The 23149-nt window shown below is 31.3% G+C and overlaps 1 protein-coding gene across 5 annotated transcripts in view; it reads left to right on the forward strand.

The window, feature by feature from the left end:
* Positions 1-10993, forward strand: part of LOC123707966 (homeobox protein abdominal-A homolog) — a 133616-nt gene extending 122623 nt beyond the window's left edge. For 4 of the 5 annotated variants that reach the window (XM_045658331.1, XM_045658333.1, XM_045658332.1 and 1 more), the window contains exon 3: positions 7782-10993. In XM_045658331.1, the coding sequence (XP_045514287.1) occupies positions 7782-8176 (395 nt within the window). In that variant the 3' untranslated portion in view covers positions 8177-10993. The remainder of the gene's footprint in view (positions 1-7781) is intronic. The other variant, XR_006753561.1, reaches the window with a different exon arrangement.
* The last annotated feature ends 12156 nt before the right edge of the window (positions 10994-23149 follow it).

The following is a 23149-nucleotide window of genomic DNA, read 5'->3' on the forward strand; positions in this document are numbered from 1 at the left end:
AGATTCATATGACGGTATAAAACGTAACCCGAAGTCGACACTTCGTTGAAACGTAATCGTAATAGCTCTATGTGCTTTCAAAACATCGAAGTAACACGAGCCGCAACGGCCGCTAAGATAGCGATGTTTTCGAAGCTCCATTATGCGAACGATATGTATGCGAATGTGTGTCGTATCCAAGTGCTTATTTGTATGTATACAGATTAGATGAGCATATTTTCACTTTCGCCAATCTGTATACGAAAACTTTGAACGTATGAAACCTAGCATGAGTCTATCGAATTGAATGTTAGTTTTTCGATGTATTTTTTATAGTTTCATGAAGCTACGGAGTTTCGTGATTGACTTTTTCGTTTTTTTAATTAAACAAACATGTTGTGTTCTATGTGGGTGTTTACGTTTATTAAAAGAAATTGTCTTAATTAAACAAAGCGACCGGGACTTGTTGGATTCACTTTTATACGTAGTTGGAGGTACCAACAGATTTTTAAATTAAAACTTTGATTCGAATATTTATTAGACAATACTAAGTATTTTTAGAATAGATTACGATAAACAGAATTAATGTTTCTTTACTTACACACATGGCGACAAAACCGATAAAACAAAAGAAAGGCAGATAAGATTACAGATAACGAAATAATTATAAAATAAAATAAAAAAAAATAGTTCTTAAACTAATAAAGCATATATTTAATCAAATTATAGTGTCGAACAGAAGATATTTAATTTTGTTAATACGTTATGTGTCGTAAATTTATAAAATTGTAGAAAAAGTACACGTTATAAGTTAAGTAGAAGTCAATTTGCCATATGTGCGGGATTACTCGAAGCACAAACTATAAAAAACGTAAATAATAACAAATTATACTTAATTCTGTCATGTTGAGGTAGGTACTACCAGTACTGATATGATAGTAGTATCTATGAATATTACTAATAAAGGAACCATTAAATGACGCTTAATGGTAAATATATTATTTAGTTGTTCAGACATTTGAAGGATATCACAAGGTGATTTATCCTTGTGATATTGGGTTTTACCTCAAGGATTTTTTGGCGATAACTACTTACATTTACTATAAAAAAACATACATCTAGTCTGCACTGTAATAATTTTTAAATTTTCAAATGTTTCATACTCTCCGCATAGAATACAATGAAACAAATTATATACCTACATACCATGAAAACTTACGAATTAAATCGCGAGAAAAACATTGCTCCTATTAAAATATTATAATATAGACACTCAATAGTATTTAGAATCTATCAAAAGATATAATTTATGTATATTAAACCTTCATAAATATAACCCTCAGAAATAATATTTAGTTATTCGAAAATGGAATGTGACACATTACACTGAGTGTAAATGTTTTTGTGACTCTCGAAACGCGTTATCTCTGAATGATGGAGCCATTTTCAAAAATAAAACGGCCCTGTTCGTAAGAATATATGACCGCCTCGCATTAATAAATTAACGAAATAAATTTAGATACTAGAGGCTTATCTTAAAAATGGAACGCGTAATAGGAAATCAAAGGGGCATTTCTATGTTTTAAACATCCTGTTATAACATTTACACGTGGTTAATGTAAACAATGAAGATTTAAAAGTAGAGGGTAAGCAATAAGCATTCATTTCCGTAGCCAAAATAATGTTTTCGAAACAATGCCAGGCTTTAAGCTAAAAGCTTAGGACTCAGTTTTGTTTAAGGACTAAATTGTAATTAACATATTAAAAGTAATTGCATGTCTCTACAACTACTATTGTATGTAACATAATGACTCAACTTAACACAATATTCAAATAACAAAAGTCCGTCTCAAAATGTAATCAAAATAACTTTGAAATAAGAAAAGCGCTATGTATTAATTATACCGTCGCAGTGGGCGTCTGACTGCAGCCAGCAGTGCTGTTTTATTTGTGAAAATAACTTCAACCGCTTTCTGAATAGGGCTTGGTGGAGAAATCCCGCTAGCACTATTGATTTTTCAGTTGTTCCCTATTTCTATAGTGATAGAGTTGAAATTGTTATAGAGCTGACTTAAGCTCTTCTAGTAAATCGCCGTGTTGCATATCCTGCGCCAACTACGTTCATTAAATTGGAATGTAACTATGTATTTATAATTGCACACTGAAATAGACTTAATTACGCTCTACCTATATAGATACCTAAGACAGATTAATTGTAAATTGAACCCTGTTTTAATTAAAATTAAGATAAAATTTCAAATACCCTTTCTTTCGGATATAATTAAATGTATTTGTGACAATATTCGGTCCCTTAGCCTACTCTTAGATAAACAACTCGGTAGTTTAGACAGATGCAAATAATTTCCAATTAAGACAGTATGACACTTGAACATAAATTAAATACACAAATGCACCTTGCACCAGCGCATGTGAAACAGTTGTTAAATATGTAAAATACTGTTAATTACCGTTTTAATGATTACTTAATTATCAAATGTTTATTATAAAATACGTTAAAGAAATACAAAGCGTATAAATATTGATTTTTATAATTGTTTCCGGTCGACCCGCGACAAAGAATCTATTCAAGCGTTACATATAAATGCTATCTTAAGTTTATAACGGCATTAGTTTTATATAACAATGAAATTTAAACTTTTATTCTACGGTATTTAAATATAACGTTTCTGCGTATAGCAACATATAGCCACTGTCAATTGTTTAATATTACGTAGAAATAATTAAAACTAGTCAAATTTTAAACTTATAATTATTTTAGACTTCTTAAGTTATCCTAGTGTTCCTTTACCTAGACGGAAACGGTTGGTCATACATAAAACTTCATAATACCGAAGCTTCAAATAGCACATATCAAACACCGATGATCATGATGTAGACGCCAATGAAGTTTTTAGTTGATATAGCGTAATTATTACAATAATATAAAATAAAAACTGCAATAAACGTGATTCGTTGACTAATGAAAACATTGAGGCTCATTAAATCGAATAGTATGTGTAATGTGTCATTTCTGATATCATATGACCTGTTTATCTCGAATATGTCATCAATTTCAATAATAGTCCTCATAACAGCACAATGTATTTATTTTAATTAATATCGTTTAACATAAATATGCAATCTGCAATTCACTGTTCACTGTTCTCACATAGGCTTTAGTTATGAAATCTCTTATCAATATGTCAGTATACGTCTATAAAACCTTGTTTGTCCAGACAATGCATGTCATAGTGATTAAAAATTTTGGACAGTTTAAGTATCAATCATTCTATAAAAGTACACGTTTCGTTGGAATTAAAAAAAAAATCTCCACCTAATACGGAAATTCCAAACGAATAGTGCTTGTTTTTGAACCTGATTAATATTTTTTGGACGCTTAGCTGTCCGTAGGTAATATATTATAATGGGTCAATTAATTCATATAAATGTGTATATACGCTATGGAGATTTAACACATACTCAGTTTGTTCTTTTGTTTAAAATCAGTCCCTTCCAATTTTGTAAAATTTTGTTTAATTAAGATTGCTTAGATGTATTTGTTTATAATTATCTAAATTTAACTAATGGATTGATGACTGGCTTTTATAAATATAAACAAGCCATTGTAAGCAGAAAAGTACGGCCTTAGCTCACACCAAAACAAAGTAGCGAATCGCACTTGTCATATAGTATAACGTCTTAAGAATTCTTCTCATGCAAGAAATATGCATATGTGAGCCGTTGACCCTGTGAGCATTAAATCAGGTTGTCAACACTGGTTAGTTTGTCCGGTGCCTTGTTCACACTGTAATATGAAACTACGAGAATAAAGTATAATTCGTTCAACGAATAAAGGTCACCTTGTCCGTTTATGTATACAAATAAAGAGGATTTTGTTTATTTAAATTAATTTTATCGTATCGTTTACTATAAGTTTCTAAGAAATTCGTTTTATAAAACACTTTAAAACAATTAAAAAAAAATTATATCGTTTTATCAAACTTAAGCGCAATTTTGTTCTTTGACATGATATTTATCACTATTTAAACCTCAAATGGATAACCTTAACGATTTGTACGTTAAATTTCATACCAGAAATAACAATATTTTGTCATACTTATCTACAAAAAAACAATGAAATATACACCTATAATTCAACTGTGTACTTTACTCAGTACTAAAATAGCACTATAATTTAATAAAAGATCGCTGCTACTGTACATATACAAGTATATGAAATAGGGCTGTGAGACTTGACATTCGACCCTGAAATCACATTAATATTGTTTAAAAAAAGCATATTATATTAGCCCAGTGATTTGGGTGAAATAAGTATAAGACAATATGCTTGTGTACTGATATGAGGGCATTAGGTAGATAGCTTTTCTGCTATGTGTAAAGTAAAACTAATATTTACAAACTTAAAAGTATAAGAACGGACAAATAATAATTTTATTATATCCTAAAAATGAAACCAATTCCAGTTATTACCTTTTGATTATATAGAATATCGTTAGATTGATTTCCAATGTACATAATCTTTTTTCAGAAGATTGAAATACTATCTAAAGACCAAGTAGAAAATGATATGCCAAAGATTGCAACTGAAATCTGGGACCTAATCTGATCACAAAAAATATATTAATAAGGCTAATGCTGAATGTTGGCAACCCTGGCTTCATGGCAATGTCCCTTTCAAAGCGGAGCACAGTACAACATTGTGATGATTTAACAGGCGCTCACAACGAGCAAAAATAGTCCTTTCCGACTGGAACAAGCTTGAAATATTAGCTTTGTAGTCAAATAAATTCTTATATATCCACTCACTTTCCTGCTCCTATTTATAAATGCCTATATAGAGGTAAAAAAACGTTTCGTTGCGAATTAATTTCCGTTTCACCATGTTATTAAGCAGAAACATAATCGTTATAATAATTGCTATATGAGGCTACGTGATTTGAGGTAGTAACATAAATAAAATCTGCCCATTAATTTTACCCATGTAACAATTTTAATTTTTATTCCTTTGACTAGATTTAGAACTATGTAATTAAACTACAATTTTACTATTCTGTGTCATTTGAATTGCTTATTTCAAAAATTACAATAGCTTTTGATAATTGACTTAATTATTATTGTAATTAAGTGCCTGCTTAAATTAGCTTTATATGATTTTAAAGTTCAAAATTAATGCAAAAGTATAAGGTGTTTTGTAAGTTTAATTTTTTGATTGCACTGCTGTTTTATAATATAGCGTGTGAATGAATCTCAAGTGCTAAGTTAGGCAAGGAGCAACCCCGCTAATTTAGAAGACTTGTTTTCAAATTTTATCCTGATCGGAAGCTGATTAAGTTTGCGGAAAGAAGTTTTATAGGGTTTAAATTTCACTACAAATTTTTCTGCGAATAGAACATCTAACATCCGGTTAAAAAATTGATATTTGAAAAGTGCATGAAGACCATTTAATGCGATAAACCTGATAATATTTTAAGAAAAGTTTATATAATATAGTTTGGGTTCGGTCAAAACAACCGTGCCTCGTAATTTCTCATTCTAGCTATTGCAGGAGCTGGTCAGCTTTACCCGCCACATAAATAACGTTCTTACTGGACAAGCGTTGGTATAATTCACATCTGACCCTTAATATTACGATCCGACAGGCCTACATTAATCAAAGCTAGAACGGGTTTCATACAAAAGGTGGGCAGGTTTATACAAAGTTAAATAAAATAATAAATAAGCAAGAACATTATGTGAGATTTATTTCCAAGAAAAAAGGTAGGTAAGAGCCGCCGTGTCTTGTCCCAGTTTGTTTATAGTCCTGTGTCGGCGCAAGATACACTCTAATTAATGCTACGATGCATTCCACAATATATTGTGCGGCGACTTTTAACTCTCTTGTTTAAAATTCTTAGATTACAAATAAATAACTGATATCGCTTGTGTTATCTCGGCGGGATAACAACAATACATTGTTTCTATCAGACACAATCAAGGATACGCTGTATAACGCAGGCTTTCGACTAACATTGTAATAATCGATGCAAAAGTCATACGAGTTGAACTCTAACAAAGCTTTTGAGAATAATGGAGCTCAGCTGACGAAACGGGAGGTGCCTGATTCGTCGTCATGGAAACCATACGAAGGGTAGCCAACCTGACTCGCTAACACATTACAAACGCCAACAAAAAGCAAACAAATTCAAACCGCACCCACATAAACGTGGACTTTATGTTGTGAACAGGAAGATCCTATTTTGGATAACAATGCGCATCATTTATGACCTTTCTCTTCGATTGTTTAATCGAGACGGGTGTATTGTATTTTCGGGTTCCATCTTTGCTTTTTAAAATTAGAATAGATAAATCTGTCTCGCTTCCGCACGTCGGTATTTATCTTGTATCTCACTCGGAATCTTGCACACTTGTGATTTTAACATTATCTATTTTTAATATTTGAAACGGCTTTTTAAGTTTTTATTGTAAAAAGAATCGTCTGTAAATGTTAAATAGCAACAGTAAAGACGTTGTTATGTTAATTTATTGCTCATAATATAAATGCGGTTTTCGGGATTCCGAAGAACGTGATTTATTCGATGCGAATTTATTTGACATAAAAGCGGTATAGCTCTGACTCAATTGTACTTTAAATTAGCGTAACCCAGTAAATGGTAATTTTAATTGTTTCCAGGATGTTGTTTCTGCCAAAGACATCCTTTGTACTCAAATTGTTTCTGATAAAACGAACACTTAATAAAATTTATATCTTGTTTTTAAAATGTACAACAAAACATTACTTTAGACATCATTGATACGTTTAATTCTCTAAGAATTTTATCAATTTCTTATTTGTTTAAAAACAAAACTAAAATATTTTATTTTCTAATAATATATTTAATCTTTATTATTCAAAAATTATTATAGATCCAATCATAACTAGAATTACTAATCCTTACTTAAGATGGCGAATAACGTTTTTTAGATCAGAAGATCATCCATCATTATCTTAGCTTAATACCTAAGCGAGTCAGGTAAAAGGTCCTACGTGTCCGGACATTCCAAAGCTGGCTATCAATTATAGATACACGTTTCGTGTAGGGAAAACTATATCTTGCCTTATTTATTGACCGAAACCTGTCTGGGGGCCGGCCTCTACCTTTTAAAACGTAGCCAGCTAGAGGCGGGTTTAGAATTTACAACAACAAACTTTGACCACACAATTAGACAAAAATAAGAAAGCGGTAAAGGGTTAACTTTCACAGTTTCCAAGAAACACTTTTTATTTAAACAAAGCATTAGAAAGTTGCGCAACCCTTCCTCGCTTTGACAATTATTGAATAGATGTATTGAAATCGCCTTTGTCCTTCATGGACAGTGAGTAACCCTTTTCGTCGTCGACACCTTTTTTAAACCATAAAGTACTATTAAAAATTAAGGTTTCAAAAACAATATATAGAAACTGGCCAAAATAATGTCTATAAAACTAGTGGTAATCGTTAATGTGCAGATTTTCTAGATATAAACATTTAATTATAGTTTTACGAATTACATTTGAATCTACTAAGAATAAAGAGCTTAAATCAAGAAGCATATCATTCTAAAATTACCTTCATGCGACAATAAAATGCTAATGCTCTATTAAATTTACTTAAAGCCATTGCGAATCGAAGCCAAAGCTCAACAATAATATATGACAGTAATAAATCGATTTAACAATCAAAAACTTATGAATACATTTACATATCATTTTGCTTTCTCATAATTTATTTGTATCGATATTAAGTATCTTTCTTTATTTTCAGGACCGAATGGATGCCCACGGCGGAGGGGTCGACAGACTTACACAAGATTCCAAACGCTAGAACTTGAAAAGGAATTCCATTTCAACCATTATTTGACGCGTAGACGCAGGATAGAGATCGCACACGCCCTCTGCCTGACAGAGAGGCAAATAAAAATATGGTTTCAGAATCGACGAATGAAACTAAAGAAAGAATTGAGAGCGGTGAAAGAAATAAACGAGCAGGCTCGCAGAGAACGAGAGGAGCAGGATAGGATGAAACAGCAACAGCAAGAGAAACAGGCCAAGTTGGAGAGTCAGCACCACGGTCACCACGTGACACACCATCACGATCCCATGAAAATGCCCATCGACAAGGGCGGAGATATCCTCAAAGTGAATAAGGTACCGACGTAAGCCTCATCGGCACGTAGCAAATCCTGACTGATACTGTATCATAGTGTGAATACATGAATGGAAGTGTTGCGTCCATGAGGAACCGCGGATTGCGTTAGTCGTCTCGTATCCACTAGTTTTATGATTGCGGCTAATTTAGGAGTGTCCTCGTTGTGGAGGTTCGTGACTTTTATTGTATTGATGTTCCTTTAGTGCGAAAGACTTGCCTCGGTGTCGTTCGCGTGGACGCTGGTGATGTGCTTTAAGCATTTATTTTGTTGCCATAACCACACCATGTATTGCAATAATATTTTACTAAATTTTACAAAAGTGTTAGCGTCGCTGGATGGTTTGCAAGTTCATGTGAATTTCGGTATTGTTAGTTAAGATTTTGAATCTGTGAATCTCAAAGTATTTATTACTGCAGCTACTCTTTATGTTATTTCTTTTATATTATAGTTATTATATTATGTACATTTTGATGTATATTTTATTTTACCGCTATTAGTGGTTCGGTTATGTTTAAAATTTATTCATAATCCCTTTATATTGTAATCTTTGTTGTATTTTGTCAATTATTGGTTAAAAGTACTTTTGTGGTTAGATCAAGTTGTGGTTTTCTTTATTTTGAAATATATTGTTTATTTGAGCGAATATATATTATTTTTTACAACATGTATGTCATATTTTTATTACTAATTCCATAAGAACGTTTGACGTATATTAAAGCAAAATACGTATTAAAGTACAATTCCACGTGTAGGTTTTTATTTATCTTGTTCTTGGAAAGGCAATATTTTTTGAAATTGATAATTTATAGAAAAAATCGGATTCATAAAATTATTAACTTCGATTTAACAACATGTTGTCCAAATAAGTCAGCAGTTCAAAATTATATACGTAACATTGATACATATTAACAAATAATGTGTACTAAGAATAAATTTTACAAGTGTATCTTTAACGTTGAGTAGAATAAGTGTAAAATATCTTAGACATAAGTTCTACTTTTTATGAATAATCTAAGTACCATACGATCTCCTGGTTTGTTTTTCAGGTTAGGTAGTATGTTCTTACAAAATCTGGCTTTATCTTAGACGCTTGCTTTGATCTTAATCGAGTTTTATGAAGCAATTCATCAATCATCAAGTATTCTTAATTTGCATTATGCATATTGTGCCAAATTACATCAACTTGATTTTAATTTTTAGTTTTCTAATTTTACACAATTTCCGGTCATGTTCTAAATATCACTTGCAGCATGAAACTAAACTTGATCGCTTGAAAAAAATATGTAACGTAATCAGAACAAAAGTAGTGAACTAGTAAAAATTAGTGTTGATAGTCACCATTATACGTAAATTATTGTCAGGGTAGAATTAAAAAATTAAATAAGTATCGATCGAAGAACATCGCTTAATTTTTATAATCATCTCTTACTGTCCACATACATTTTTAAGTATCGTGATATCATTAGTAATGTAGTTATAAGTTTTCCTAACTACGATTACAATTCCAAGCCATCTTAGATTTAATACCTACATGTAGACCGCAATATATCGAAAGTTCATTATTTTAAGTTTTCCAAAGGAATAGTTTACTTTTGTCATATTGAATATATCAGCGGAGGTTTGATATGTGCAATAATGATGTTTTAAATTTGGCGTAAGGTTGTCTTTAGGTATAAAATTTCCATCTTTTGAAAATCGAACAAAATGTACTTAAATAATTTCGATATGTAGGCTTTATAAATTATACTGCATAGATATAACTATAGTAGATACTGAAGATATTTTTAAGCGAAAAAACCGTTGGAAGTATTTTGAAAACGCTTAATTGCCTAATTAGTATGATTATTCGATAATTGCTTACGACTTGGACGTGCAGTTACAAACTATTAAAATGCAATGTTTGTATACGAACTTGTTCAAATTGTTATCAATTTAATCGTTATTTGTGCGTTTCTTTTGTCTAATAAACAGACTGTATGGATTTAAAAACCTAGTGTTGTGTAAACAACACTAGCGATGAAGTAACACGAAAAATAACGGTTTTTCTCTAGTTCCTTCACTAAGTACTTATGTATTAACTCGTGAACAGCACAAATTTTAGTTCCATATAGCCAGTTTGGTATACATAAAAGCAAACCCTTGAACGATTATTAAAATTTCTTGTTCTTATTGTTTTATGGGAAAGTGCAAATGGAGCTAAAATAAAACTTCTAACGTTAGCCCAAGGTTTCATTTTCAACAAAAGCCTTTAACTGGTAAGAGTATGAGTAATGAAATTTGCGTATGTAAGTCCGATGATTTATGTTAGGTTCTCCTTATTGTTTCTGCCTCGTAAAGAACTGTAGATAATTCAAGTGAAACAATGAGCAATTTGCTAAATAGATTATATACGACCTCCATCCATCTTGCCATACCATAGCTAGTACCTAGGGTATTTGTAATACCTTCAGTTTTTTTTTCTTTCAAAATTAAAAAAAATATTTAATGAATTATTTATTTTCAACATTTTTGTTAGTTGTCGACTTCCGTTTAAGTTTTTTAGTATGTACCTATATTGACTAATTAATTGTAAATAATTGTGAACGTTTTGTGGCGCATTATATTTTGTTTATGTTATGTATTTTATGTATGTACTGTGCGTTGTTCATCGTACAAACTTGAGTGTGTGATGGCAGTACGAGTGAACAAACTCACAGAACGTGACTGTGTCGTGTTAATATAAGCAAAATAGATGGGTACTTGTATATGAAACCCGCATTCAATATTGTAACATTACTTCCGAAGGTTCAAGAGAATAAAGAGTTAATAAAAGAATTGATATTTTTAATTGAATAAATTTATTCTCCACTATCCCTACAATCCTTTTCCCAGTTGAAGGATATTTTACAAAGTGTTTAAATATATAAACATTGGAAAAATAACCTACTTCACAATGGCTACATTTATCTATTACCTACAAAAAAAACTTCTGAAAAACAAACTCAAATTTATTAAATTTTCTGCAAGTCTCTCGTATTGACATTATTTTATTTTATTTATTACTCACGTGAACCAGTATAATTATATTACTATTATAAAGTTATATAGTATTATGTTAAACTTTATAATATCCTTTTCCATAAATGTTGATGGTTTATTTAATAACCAAAATGACTTAGTAACTTACATTGCAATAATTTGTTTTATCAAAATAAATCTGGAGCTTTTGAATACTTGCATACAAAAATTATAGAATTTCTACTTGAATTTCTACTTACGTTGTACGTAAAATATATTGTATTAAGTCTACGCGTCAGTGATACCTACAATTTGAGAATTTACTTCATCAATATGGTCTCAGCGTCATCTTCATTTTCAAGTAATGGAAGTAGAGAAAATAGTTTATAGGCGATATTTATCACTCAATACAGTTCATCCCACATCTATCATAAATTATATTGATTGACTTCATAATAGATTGTTTATATACTTTACGATGGTCATAAATAAGATATTTGCATCATCAGTGGACAGGTCCTGCTTAAATAAGGAGAAAATAGGATACTACAGTCTACAATTGTGTCAGCTAATGAGTTTAAGAAAGTATATAAAGTCTTTTATTAACATAACTTTTACACGTTTAAAGAAAACACTTTTTTCACCGTCACCGTGACCACGCACGCTGTAAAGCACGTGAAACGTCGTAAAAAATTTAAAATTATGTAAAATAATTATAAGTTTCTAATAACACTTAGCATCAATTCGTTAAACAGGCTTTTTCTTTAAAAGTATATATATCTTAAAATTATGATTTATTTGTCCCTTATTTACTGTTTACATCTAACAATTGGATTCATATTATTTCATTAGAATTTCCTCAAAAGCCATAATTTATTTTATTAAAACTATTGGCATATTAATTATCATCAAAGTCGTCAGTCGATTCAAAAATAAAACTGATAAACTAATTTATTTATGGTTACAAAATTTATCTCCTACAATATTTACATAGAAATGGAACAACCACACCACATGCACTAATTTATGTAATAAAATTTTACTAGCAGATTATATTAAATAATTAGCACAATGCAGCGTAAACGTTGCGGTAATTGGAGTTCTTTGCTAAAAAAGGAACAGGACCGAGAAATAAACAGTGTTACATAAAAAAATTTAAACTTTTTTCATGACAGAAATATGGTTGTGACAAAATTCAACTATGGCTAGTGCCTACTCCCTACACTAGGAAGCCCCTGTGTTGTGTGTAACTAGATTACAAATACCCCGTGGTACCCATGTACCACGGGTTATGTTAAAACATTTATTTTAAGAATAAGAAGTCTTAGTGTTACAATTAATCAAACGCAAGTCGTATAAGACATTAAGTATGCGTGAATGTTGTATGTAAATAGGTGTGTGTGAGTATGTATTTGAGAGGTGTTATAAGCGTGCGCTGTGTCTGTGTTAGTTTTAGGAATATAGATAATGCATACATGTATCTTCAATCCTCCTAGTATTTGAAATAAAGGTTTTTATTATATATTATAGCCTTTGGATGAATATGACCACCTATCAGTTTTAAAACAACTAAATTTTTTGTCGTTATATGTAACAGGAAGCAAATGGCAGGACGCCTATCTGATGCTAAGTGATTCACTGCCTCGGCCCGCAAGGCGTTAACGGGTTTTTAAGAATTGGTTAATTAACTCTTTTCTTAAAGTCAAATTTTACTGACATATATACCTACATGACACAAATAACTTAATGATTAATCTTTATTTTATGATATCCATAAGATTGAATGTTGTGTTTTCTAGGCTTTACTTACCTATCTTCAAAGATACTCAATGCATTAAAAACTTTTTGCTTACAAAACTTACTACTAAAATAAAATTATAATCTCACCGTAGCTAACATTCACACTGTCGGCAAGTCATTCTTATTACAATTACTGTCTACTAAATCATTAGAAAAAAGAAAGCCATTGCCCTTAATAGGTAACTGCCCCTAAATACCAATAATGTTTGTCGGATCCCCGCCAAAAACAAACCATGAGTTATAACCATTTATTCTCCGCCATTTTCATCCATAGACACTAGTCCTGTCAAATAAATATCAGAGCTACGGAATTCACAATAGGTGGGATCTTTTCACGTTGAATTCAAAATTGCTGGGCACTTTATTCCTTTTTCCTAATAAAACCTAAGCGATTCGAACCAGGATCTCAAACGATTTTCAGCTTAAAGTCATAAATATTTTTTGTACCGACCTTTCATCTGATTTTGCCTAACAGTTTTTGTAGATAGTTTTTCTAGTACCCCTATCTTTTGACATTAGTTTTATGGCGCCCGATATCTTATAGTGTGATCGTAGCAAATTCTAATGGTAGTTTAAACTGTTTAAACCAAACCAAAACAAATTCAATTCGATTCTTGCGATAGATTATTTATTTGACTTATGAACTATGGCTTTTCCTAAACTAATTTTTTTTGTTGTCGCTGTAACAAATATTTGTGTAAGAAATAATAAAATATATTATCAGGTAATTCCAATAATGCTAAAGAAAACTAATGATAATATTTAAAGGTGCATTCTAAACAAATAACGCAGCAAGTTTTAATTCTACAAAAAAGCTATAGGATTTTTTTTTCACAAAAGTTTTAATTTTGAAAATGGAACGCCGATGAAAAAATACTCCGCACAGGTTAACTACAGTAGGTAGAGGATACCAATTTCATGCTCTGGCGGTCACCGTTACAGGTTTTGTACGTGTATGTGCTCAACTGCTAGCCTTGCTACTGTATAATACGGAACACTGGTTCACATTTACCCAACTTTGTCCGTTTTATATACGTTTTTAATGTGGTTTTTATTTCGAACAAAATGCATATCATATTTGAATAATGAGAATGATGACTTACGACGACCGAAACTGACTTAAACGAATTTATGGACATGCATCTTAAAAATGTGGTGTTAAGTAGTTAAAGCCGAGATGTGTACTATTAAACATACAATACACGATAAAATTGATACACTCTCAGTTTTATTAAGTCACTTGGTAATCGGATTTATACGCGGAAATTGGTTTGATAGAAAATTCAAAAGAAATTTTTGTACTAAAAATTGGATGACTCAAGTATCAGTTAGTATATTATAAACTGCAAGAGAAACTTGCTCCAATTTTACATGGCGACCAAGATCCGCTCCAAAACTATCGCAAATATGATAAAATATAGAATTTTTACTCTTTTATTTCGATGCTGTTATTCGTTTTGTGGAATTTTCGATAACAATTTTTGATAAGGTTTCATTTAAAATTGTCTGTGGTCCACATCAATAGAGCTTGAATCATTTGCGTCTCCATAATCGATATTTTTTGACCGATTTACTAACAGAATTAATTGGAAATCTAACCCACTGTGGGGTCAGTAACTTTGGAGTATATATAAAACTTACATTAAAGCTTATAAAACAAAGGCATTTTGAACAAAAAAAGCTTCTAATAAACGGATATACTTCATAGATTTAGCTCCAAATGTGTTCACAATATTTCGTACGAATATCAACTTTACCTCTTTTGAGTTTAAAGTACGATTTTTATTGGGATATAAATCTATAGTATTTAAGTAAGGAAGAGTAAATTAACTTAAAGTATATATTTTAGCTTTCTCTAGGAATCATATAGTTGCAAGTTATTACCTATAATAACTAGTTTCATCTAATACATGTACAAAATTTCACACGATCGTTCAGAAGTTTACGATCAAAAGATAGCTGACACACCCCTTTGCTTTAAAAACCTATTGTTAAGAAACATTTGCTATTGTAAAACTTTGTATGTATTAATATTTTCCTATCATATCTTTTATGTCACTGCTAGCTTCTGCTTGATAATTTGTAATACAGTTTATACAAAGGACTCTTCAAACAAAAGAGAAAATTAAATTAACAATTAATTCATGAATACATTACTTACAACAATATCAATCATGAGTGAGGAGTTTTCTTGGATTATATTGATATGATTTTTGTACTGAATAATAATTGAAGCGAGTTATATTGAATAAAAAAGCAAAAATGTATACAATCCAACTGTCAAACTAATCAAAGGCGTCATGGATGTTTTTTCCTTACACAAAGGTTTACAAAATTTCAAACGAGGAACACCAGACCAATGCTAGAAGTTCTTTTCAATTTAACGTAGTTATTGATTTTCGTAATTTACAAAATTCGCAAAATATGTATATGGAAAGTACACTGAAATTATTAATTAAATCCTTCAAGTCAGCCATTTAGTGCTCTAGGAAGATAACAGACTACTTAAAGCTCCGTATACTAGCATCACAGTCCGTGCCAAACAACTTATACCTATTAAGAATGCAGTATTGATCGCCGACTTGGTTATATAACGCCGTTTTGTTAAAATATTATCTTGCAAAATTATTATGAAATTTTAACACCATTTTTTTCTAATAAGGTTGATTAGTTAGGATATTGTCATTTGTATCGTATTTTGAGAAAATTTCTAATGACTCACAGTATTTTGCTCTAAAACCACGTAAATTGTAGCGCAGTACCGAAAAGTTATCTTAAAAATATTAGAGAGTTCAAGGAGCGAAGAAGTACAGGTAACAGTAATTTTTATTTCCTTTTTCGTTTTGGCTCACCCGGTAGCTTTCATTGCTTTGCGACTGCGCGAAAACTAGCTAATGGTTACATTGATTTTGCAGATAGAACCCAGGTCGGAGTGTTCACCCAGTATCACGTTCGACTAAGCCACAAAATTCTGCCCTTTTCCAACAACCTACGTCCTAACTATATCGCTACATTTACAGCATTCAAACAAATCCCGCAATGTACGTTAATTGGGAATAAAAAATTGTATTTTGTTTCGTGGTAAGGAGGCATCGCGGTAGGTATAATAATAGCTATCTTATTGGCAATAGTCGTTTGATACGAAGCTGGTTTGGTGTGATCAACAAAAATGAATTGGTTAAATGAATTACTTTTGTTCACGTTTGAATGATTATGATTTCATTATTTTTTTGGCATAAATGTCACATAAAGAAATCGCAATTTATTTGTGTTTTTAATTTATAGCTACGAGTACATCGATAAACGCAAACGATACGAGTACATTAAATAAACGCAAACCTAAAAAAGCAATAATTGTTTTTGGTGAGATAATATAGAAGACCTTCATGCCTATAAAGATCAAAGGTATATATACGCAGCTGTTTTTACACCATGCTTCATAGGTGGGTTGCGGGGTCTTACATTGCGTGGGAGACACTATATGAGGAGTAACAAATTGCAATAATGTAAGCCTCGGTGCGGCAGAACGAGGAAGTCTTCGGTTCCTTTCTTGCTAAGTTATATTTTTTTATCGTTTCACAAAGATCAGACGCAATAAGAATTATACGTGTACGCGTGATTTAAATTACCTCGTATATAAAACGAAACATATATGATATATCAGACAATCATAAATCACGAAAACCAAGTAATTAATTAAAACTAAGCACTTCGAATGTTTAATCATCGAAACAGACTATTATTTTAAAAAATAAATCTTGATAGAATATTAAATTTTTCTTAATAGTACATAATATGCTTAAAATTGCCTATTAGTCAAAAATACACACTCTAATGTGATAATTTAGAATTGTAGCACCTGCTACAAGCGTCGTAACTGATTAGAGACTTTCCATCGATCAACCAATCACTTTATTTCTAGAAGGAATATATATTGTTTGCTTTTATCTACGAACACTAGATCAACACGAATATCAGATAAATTATATATACAAAAATAAACCCACCTTTATATAGAAGCAACATCCTATTTTAAACGATCCTGTTTCCCATATTAAAACAAATACAACCTACAAACAAACCTATAGTGTCGTAGAGGGCACAATTTCACCACCCCATACGACTTGAAGCTCGAAACGGGTCTTATCTATGTAGCAAGGTGATTTACTATAATTACAAAGATAGCGATGCCTTTGTTATAATTTTCACGTTTCCCGCGCAAACTCATGAAAGCCCGCCATTTTGTAATGTGGCTTGTTTTTTGATAAGGATATTAAAATAACGCTATTCGGACCGCTCTTTACTTAGCTATGGAATTTATTTACTGTATTTGTACCTACGTGAGCTCCCATTTTGAATGCTAATTTAGGGAGGCGCTAATGAAATTGAATCTCCACGTAAATTAATGTTAGCAATTGTACTGTTTGTATGTGGGTTTATTGCTTTTATGTACAAGCTGATGCCTGTTGCTACGCTCGTTTGGGGTACGGAAAATCTCAGTATTTATCAAAATTTCATGTAAAAATATGAGTGAATGCAATATAAAAGTATTACGTTAATGGAATCAATGATGAGATTTTCCAATTAATTAATCCTCCATCTCTAGAAACTCTGTAGAATGAGATTAATTGAACTTTCGAATTGAATGCTACCTAAATATTATAAGCCTATTTTCCTTCGTACAGACCCATATCGATAGCAATATTTTATATGAAATAAAAGGAACCGTTTGTATTCCCGGCAGAAACAATACGGGAGGCAACACGATACACGTAGTAGGTAACTATCTATCGTCTAAGAAGAACGTGTACATAGAGTAATATTTGCCAGAAACAGGATTAAAACAAAACACTATCGCATTTAAAAGTTTATTAATAATTAAGATTACTATTGAATATTACCTTGCTTGTGTGCTTTAATAAGAGCGTACCAATTCTTAGAAGGCCGGCAACGCACTCACGAGCCCGGACTGCATGTTTGAAAATTTATATATATAATATAAAGTACATGTAAGTTGTTAGCATGCAGTCTTGTTTATAATTAACATGTATCTTGAAGAAAAACGTTGCGAGGAGGTTGTAGCGCCACGGGATATAGTAAAAACTGACTTTATAAATAAATACATGTTCCTCGTTTCCAAGACTCGTTATTCTTTGACCTGTTGTAAATGAATAATAAATTTGTGAAAAAAATCCATATTTTAATTTAAGGCTGTCTTAGATTCGACTAACTGGATTTCCACCTAATTAGCAAAGTGAAGAAGTAAAAACAGTATTAAGGTTTCAGGACATTGGTGCAATCGCAATCCTTTATCCTGTGAATATTTTTATCCATTTTAACAGTAATTTATTAAATAATTAATAAGTAATAATAACAAGTAGAACGGAAGAGAAGAACTGGCAATTTACTCTCCGCTACTCCATTTGACTTTTTAATTTTATAATAAAAGCTAACAATATGGTCGAATAACCTCGCAGGCTATACTAGCATACCTATTTATATACAGATAAAGGTATATCTGTAAGGAGCATTGTAAATGTTAGAAGCCTTCGAGTTTTTGTATAGCCCTAATATTAATATCGCGATAATGCAAATTCCGCCGGTTTACGGCCCCCGAACTCGTTCCAGCCGCCATTACTGAAAATTCAGCAAGGTTTCGACTCTGGAGGGCTTTCATGTATTTTCGCTGTGTTATCAAGTACCTTTTTGGGGTTCTGTAGGAGGACTAGAAGAATATTTGATTTTCATTAATATTTTTCTAATATGAAATTTATTGGTAAGAGATGAGAATTTTGACAACTGTACCGACTCAAGAATCCAATACGATTTTGACATAAATGACTAAGGCCTAACTCCTTTAACTGTATCTTCTTATCAATAAGAAATTCCAGAAAGATGCCTCTTAACTTGTTCAAAAATAGTTTGAGAGGCATTTTGGAATTTGCTGTAAATGTTGTACAAACTGTTGTTAAAAGAAATTGGTAGTAGTGTTTAATCATCCAGGTTATCAATACCATTTACGTAAGTTGTTTAATACCTTTGACGACTATAAAGCCGGGGAATATATATTTTTTAAAGTCTCAACTCTGTATGCTACTCTGTAAGAAGTAATATAAGAACGTAAGTAACGTTAAGTACCTCTTAAATGTACTTCATTAACTTAGGATAACCTAATAGGTTACTAGATAATACGTTAATTAGGTAGCATTGGGCAAGAATGACGCTTCGTTAACCTGTCTTACTGGCCTAGTGCATTGCAAAATCTAAATGACCTTTTTATGTCATTTTCATGCATAGTGGAATAACAGTGTTGTATGATTTTGAACCTTGAATACGCACTCGTACTCCGCCAATTCATCACTGCTCGACGAATGATGGCAGCCAAACTTTGACGGCATGTATCAGGCGCAGAAGGCCGTCCTAATGCCGTTATACACTGCATACGAAATAAAACTAGTGTACAGGCTTCTTCTTGTCAATAATAGTTTTTATTCCTTTTTTTTTCTTAGACTTGGAAATACCGTTACGAAGCTAGCTGCATAAAATGGACGATATACTAAAATTAAGTAAGTGTACGAATGTACGAATCATATTGGAATTTGGAAATGAAGGTCAAAGCATTTTTCAGAACCCTTCATTCAAAACCCCAACTTACGTGGACACTTTTTCACGTTAAAACAATTACTTACTAAAACAGTTTGCATATCTAATTATGTTAGAACTTTAATGAAAATCTTTAGAAGTCAAGTAAATAAATACATTCTATATTAGCCAATATATTATTAACTATACAGTAGACATAACTTGTTTTTAACCCTTTAAAAAAGTTATCATTTTATTTATTTATTATAAAGCTTGTTATGACTTTTTAAAAATAACGTGAATATTGAATTGCATAAAAACACTTGGCTAAATAGTAAACCTTTAAACAGAATAATAGAAAAAATCCTCCTAATCCTGCACACATCATGACATCAACACCATATTATACTTCTATTCAATTGCATGGAAAATCGGACCCACCCTAAAATTACGCTTTCCGTCCCTTTCGCGCTTACCATTAAATTATACGCCAAACAGGGATAGAAGATAAATTAAAGTAATTGGGGGTAATATCTGTGTAGTTTCAGTCTAGACGAGTAAAGTTGTAGGTTGAAAATTAAGGACGGAATTGCGAGATGGTTAAAATATATTGTAATGGCACTTTAGCTCACGCTTACTTTAATTTATGTTGTACGGAATTGGACATTCCGCCTAAAACTATTCTAGTGTAGGCAAAATTCTTGTAGACTAACAATTATACCTATAGGAATGCTTGCACAATTATTACTAAGTACTGAATTCTATTATAATGTAGAAGTAACGAACTGTGTATAATTTGCTGATATAAGAATAATAAATTTTAATCGAGCTCTCTGTGAGCTCTCGTTTTGAACTTAAGTTGCGGAACATTGTATAGCGAAATGATGGCGATAATTTTTATTTCATGCAATCTTACATTCATGTGTAAGTTGTGGATATGACATGACGTGATCATAAATGCTATACTCAATCATGAATATATACATTCTTCATATGGATGCAATGAATATCATTTGTTATCTATGCAAAATAGAAATCAGAGAACAAGGATGTTATAAAAAATGAGGTCGGTCACTAAAACAAATAGATACATCATAAGAATCACCTGGCACACTTTTATGCCCCTATAAAAGGCCACAAGCACCCATAAAAGCATTATTGCCTATTAATTTCACACCACATTAGCGAAACATACAATAAAACTTAAACATTAGTCGGTGACAGTGATTCAGGTTTAGCGCCATCTATCAGCGGTACCCGGAGGCTTTAGAAGAAAAAGATTATGGCGGCTATAGCCGACTTTTACGACGTCGTAAAAGTACGTACCTAAGCCATAAAACCGAAGGGCACGCACGCCCTCTGTTAATCGTTCAGAAACCGATACTGCAAGGCCTCAAGATAGATTGCTTTAAGGAATAACTTTTCGACGTTTGTCTATTTATGACCGCAATAATAGGGTTGAGAAATAGCCCGTTGACTTTGTACATTTTTTTTATGATGGGTTTCCTAAATAGCACTGGAGTAAGTTGTTGGGACTGTATACATGCATGCGTTGATTGTAGAAGAAAACTGTAGTTCTTGATACTGATGGCTAGATATCTATATATAACACCTACATTATCATAAATTATTCGTGCGTTCAATTCCTGGCGAATTATTTTTATTTCTATGTGTGTAATTACTTGCTCCTATGGTTAATGTTACGCCCAAAGATGTACGCCAAAAATCGACGACATGTAACAGAAAACTGATCACATATTTGTTCATCTACGAAAATTATTTAATAAATAATTGCCTTCTGATTTCAACTCCCATAATTGCATGAATAACTTATTAGTAAGTTACAATTAATGTTACTACTAAAATTTACACAGTAAAATCTTTTATTGACAGCCCTGTACAGCATATCCCTACTTTTAAGCTTTTCATCGTATTATATTAGGTTACGTAAAACTATCAAGAGAAAATAAATACTTAATAAAGATTATACATAATATATGTAAGTGTATACATTCTCGCTTTAAATACTACATATTTGGCTCTTGTCAAAAATGGTAGCAAAACTATAAATATTTTTAAAATTGGCTCTTAAATCGGACACCCTTCAGTCGTTAAATTTTTATGGTTTTGAAAAGGAGACTACAAATTTATACACACTTTGAAGTGTAAACTTAACAGGTTGTTAATGTTTTTTATATTAAGAACATGAACTCGATGAATGAACCTACTTAGAAGGTTTTCACCCTTACGCGCCAATTGCCGTGATCTATTGGTGTGACGAGTTCACATTGAATTGGAATTCAGTTTAATTATAATTTTAACAAGACTGTTGATTCCTTTAAATACATTTTATAACAGTTATTACGCAATACAATTTGTATAAAATTTTGTTCATATTCATGATACGTTAAATTTTTTAAACAATAAAAACTTATATGTATTAAGTAGCATTTTTTTATTCAATAATATTTTCGTATGTGGCACACGAAGGACCTGTTGTTATTTACATTTACTACCAGTTCGCAAGTCAAGGGCGTAGAGCGGGCAAGAGCAGTTATGATGATTTAGTAACGCATATAGAATTAAGAAAAAAATTACAAATGGTCGATTGAAATTAGGAGTTTATATACCTAGCATTGAAGTATTTAGGTACTTAAGATTGTTCCATATAAATGTTTATAAAAGTGCGTGAAGCTAACAAAAAACAATTACCTACGTATTAATTATTATTATTTATTTTATTGAAGAAAACAATGATTGAAATACAAAAAAATATGTGACGGTGGAACATAATATACATTTTAATATATTATTTAAACAAAGGATAGGAAATGAAACATGTGATAATGTTATTCTTAAATATTTTGCGAAATCTGTGGAAACAGCATCTTTCGTTGATACACATAAACTACTACAACGCGACTGCAACTGCACATGTTTAGACTCTTACGCAGTACGTGCGCGTGCTCACAGATGGCACTATAATAAAAAAAACATAGTAATAGTTGTAACCTCGCTGTTTCTTAAGAGATGGTGTTGTAGTTAGCTTTAACCTATTCATATTTAAATTGTATATATGAACATTGTAATAAGAAACGCATTGTTGGACACTTTAAAAAACATTTATTATTTAAAATAGTTTTTAAATTTCTATTAACTAAGGCGTAAACTGAACTTTTGTTATACCGCTTTTAAAATAAATATTTTTTTAACAATTATGTTGTTTAAGTAACATCCTACAATCTGAAAGATTACCTATCTATATATGTTACCTTTTTATTTAAGAAGGTTAAGAGCTATCGGACTAAAAAATGAATATTATATCAGACAACATTTAAACATTACACACGTACAATAACGTTTAGTATCAATAGTTGTTATTATTAAATAATTTTTACTTATGTGACCATAGATTTTTTTATAACTATAGTATAACAAAATAATACTTGTTCTACAGGAGATAATATATACTGGGACACGTAGCACTTTAGACTTATTTCTGTGGTTTCCAGATCATACTAGGTACCTCCATCGCCTGACCTGTCTACTAGTTTTTCTTTTCTCTCTCGTTTTACAATACTATCTTTAAGTTTATATTTATTAG

Source organism: Pieris brassicae, chromosome 4 (assembly GCF_905147105.1).
Source record: "Pieris brassicae chromosome 4, ilPieBrab1.1, whole genome shotgun sequence".
In the NCBI taxonomy this organism is placed as follows: Eukaryota; Metazoa; Arthropoda; class Insecta; order Lepidoptera; family Pieridae; genus Pieris; species Pieris brassicae.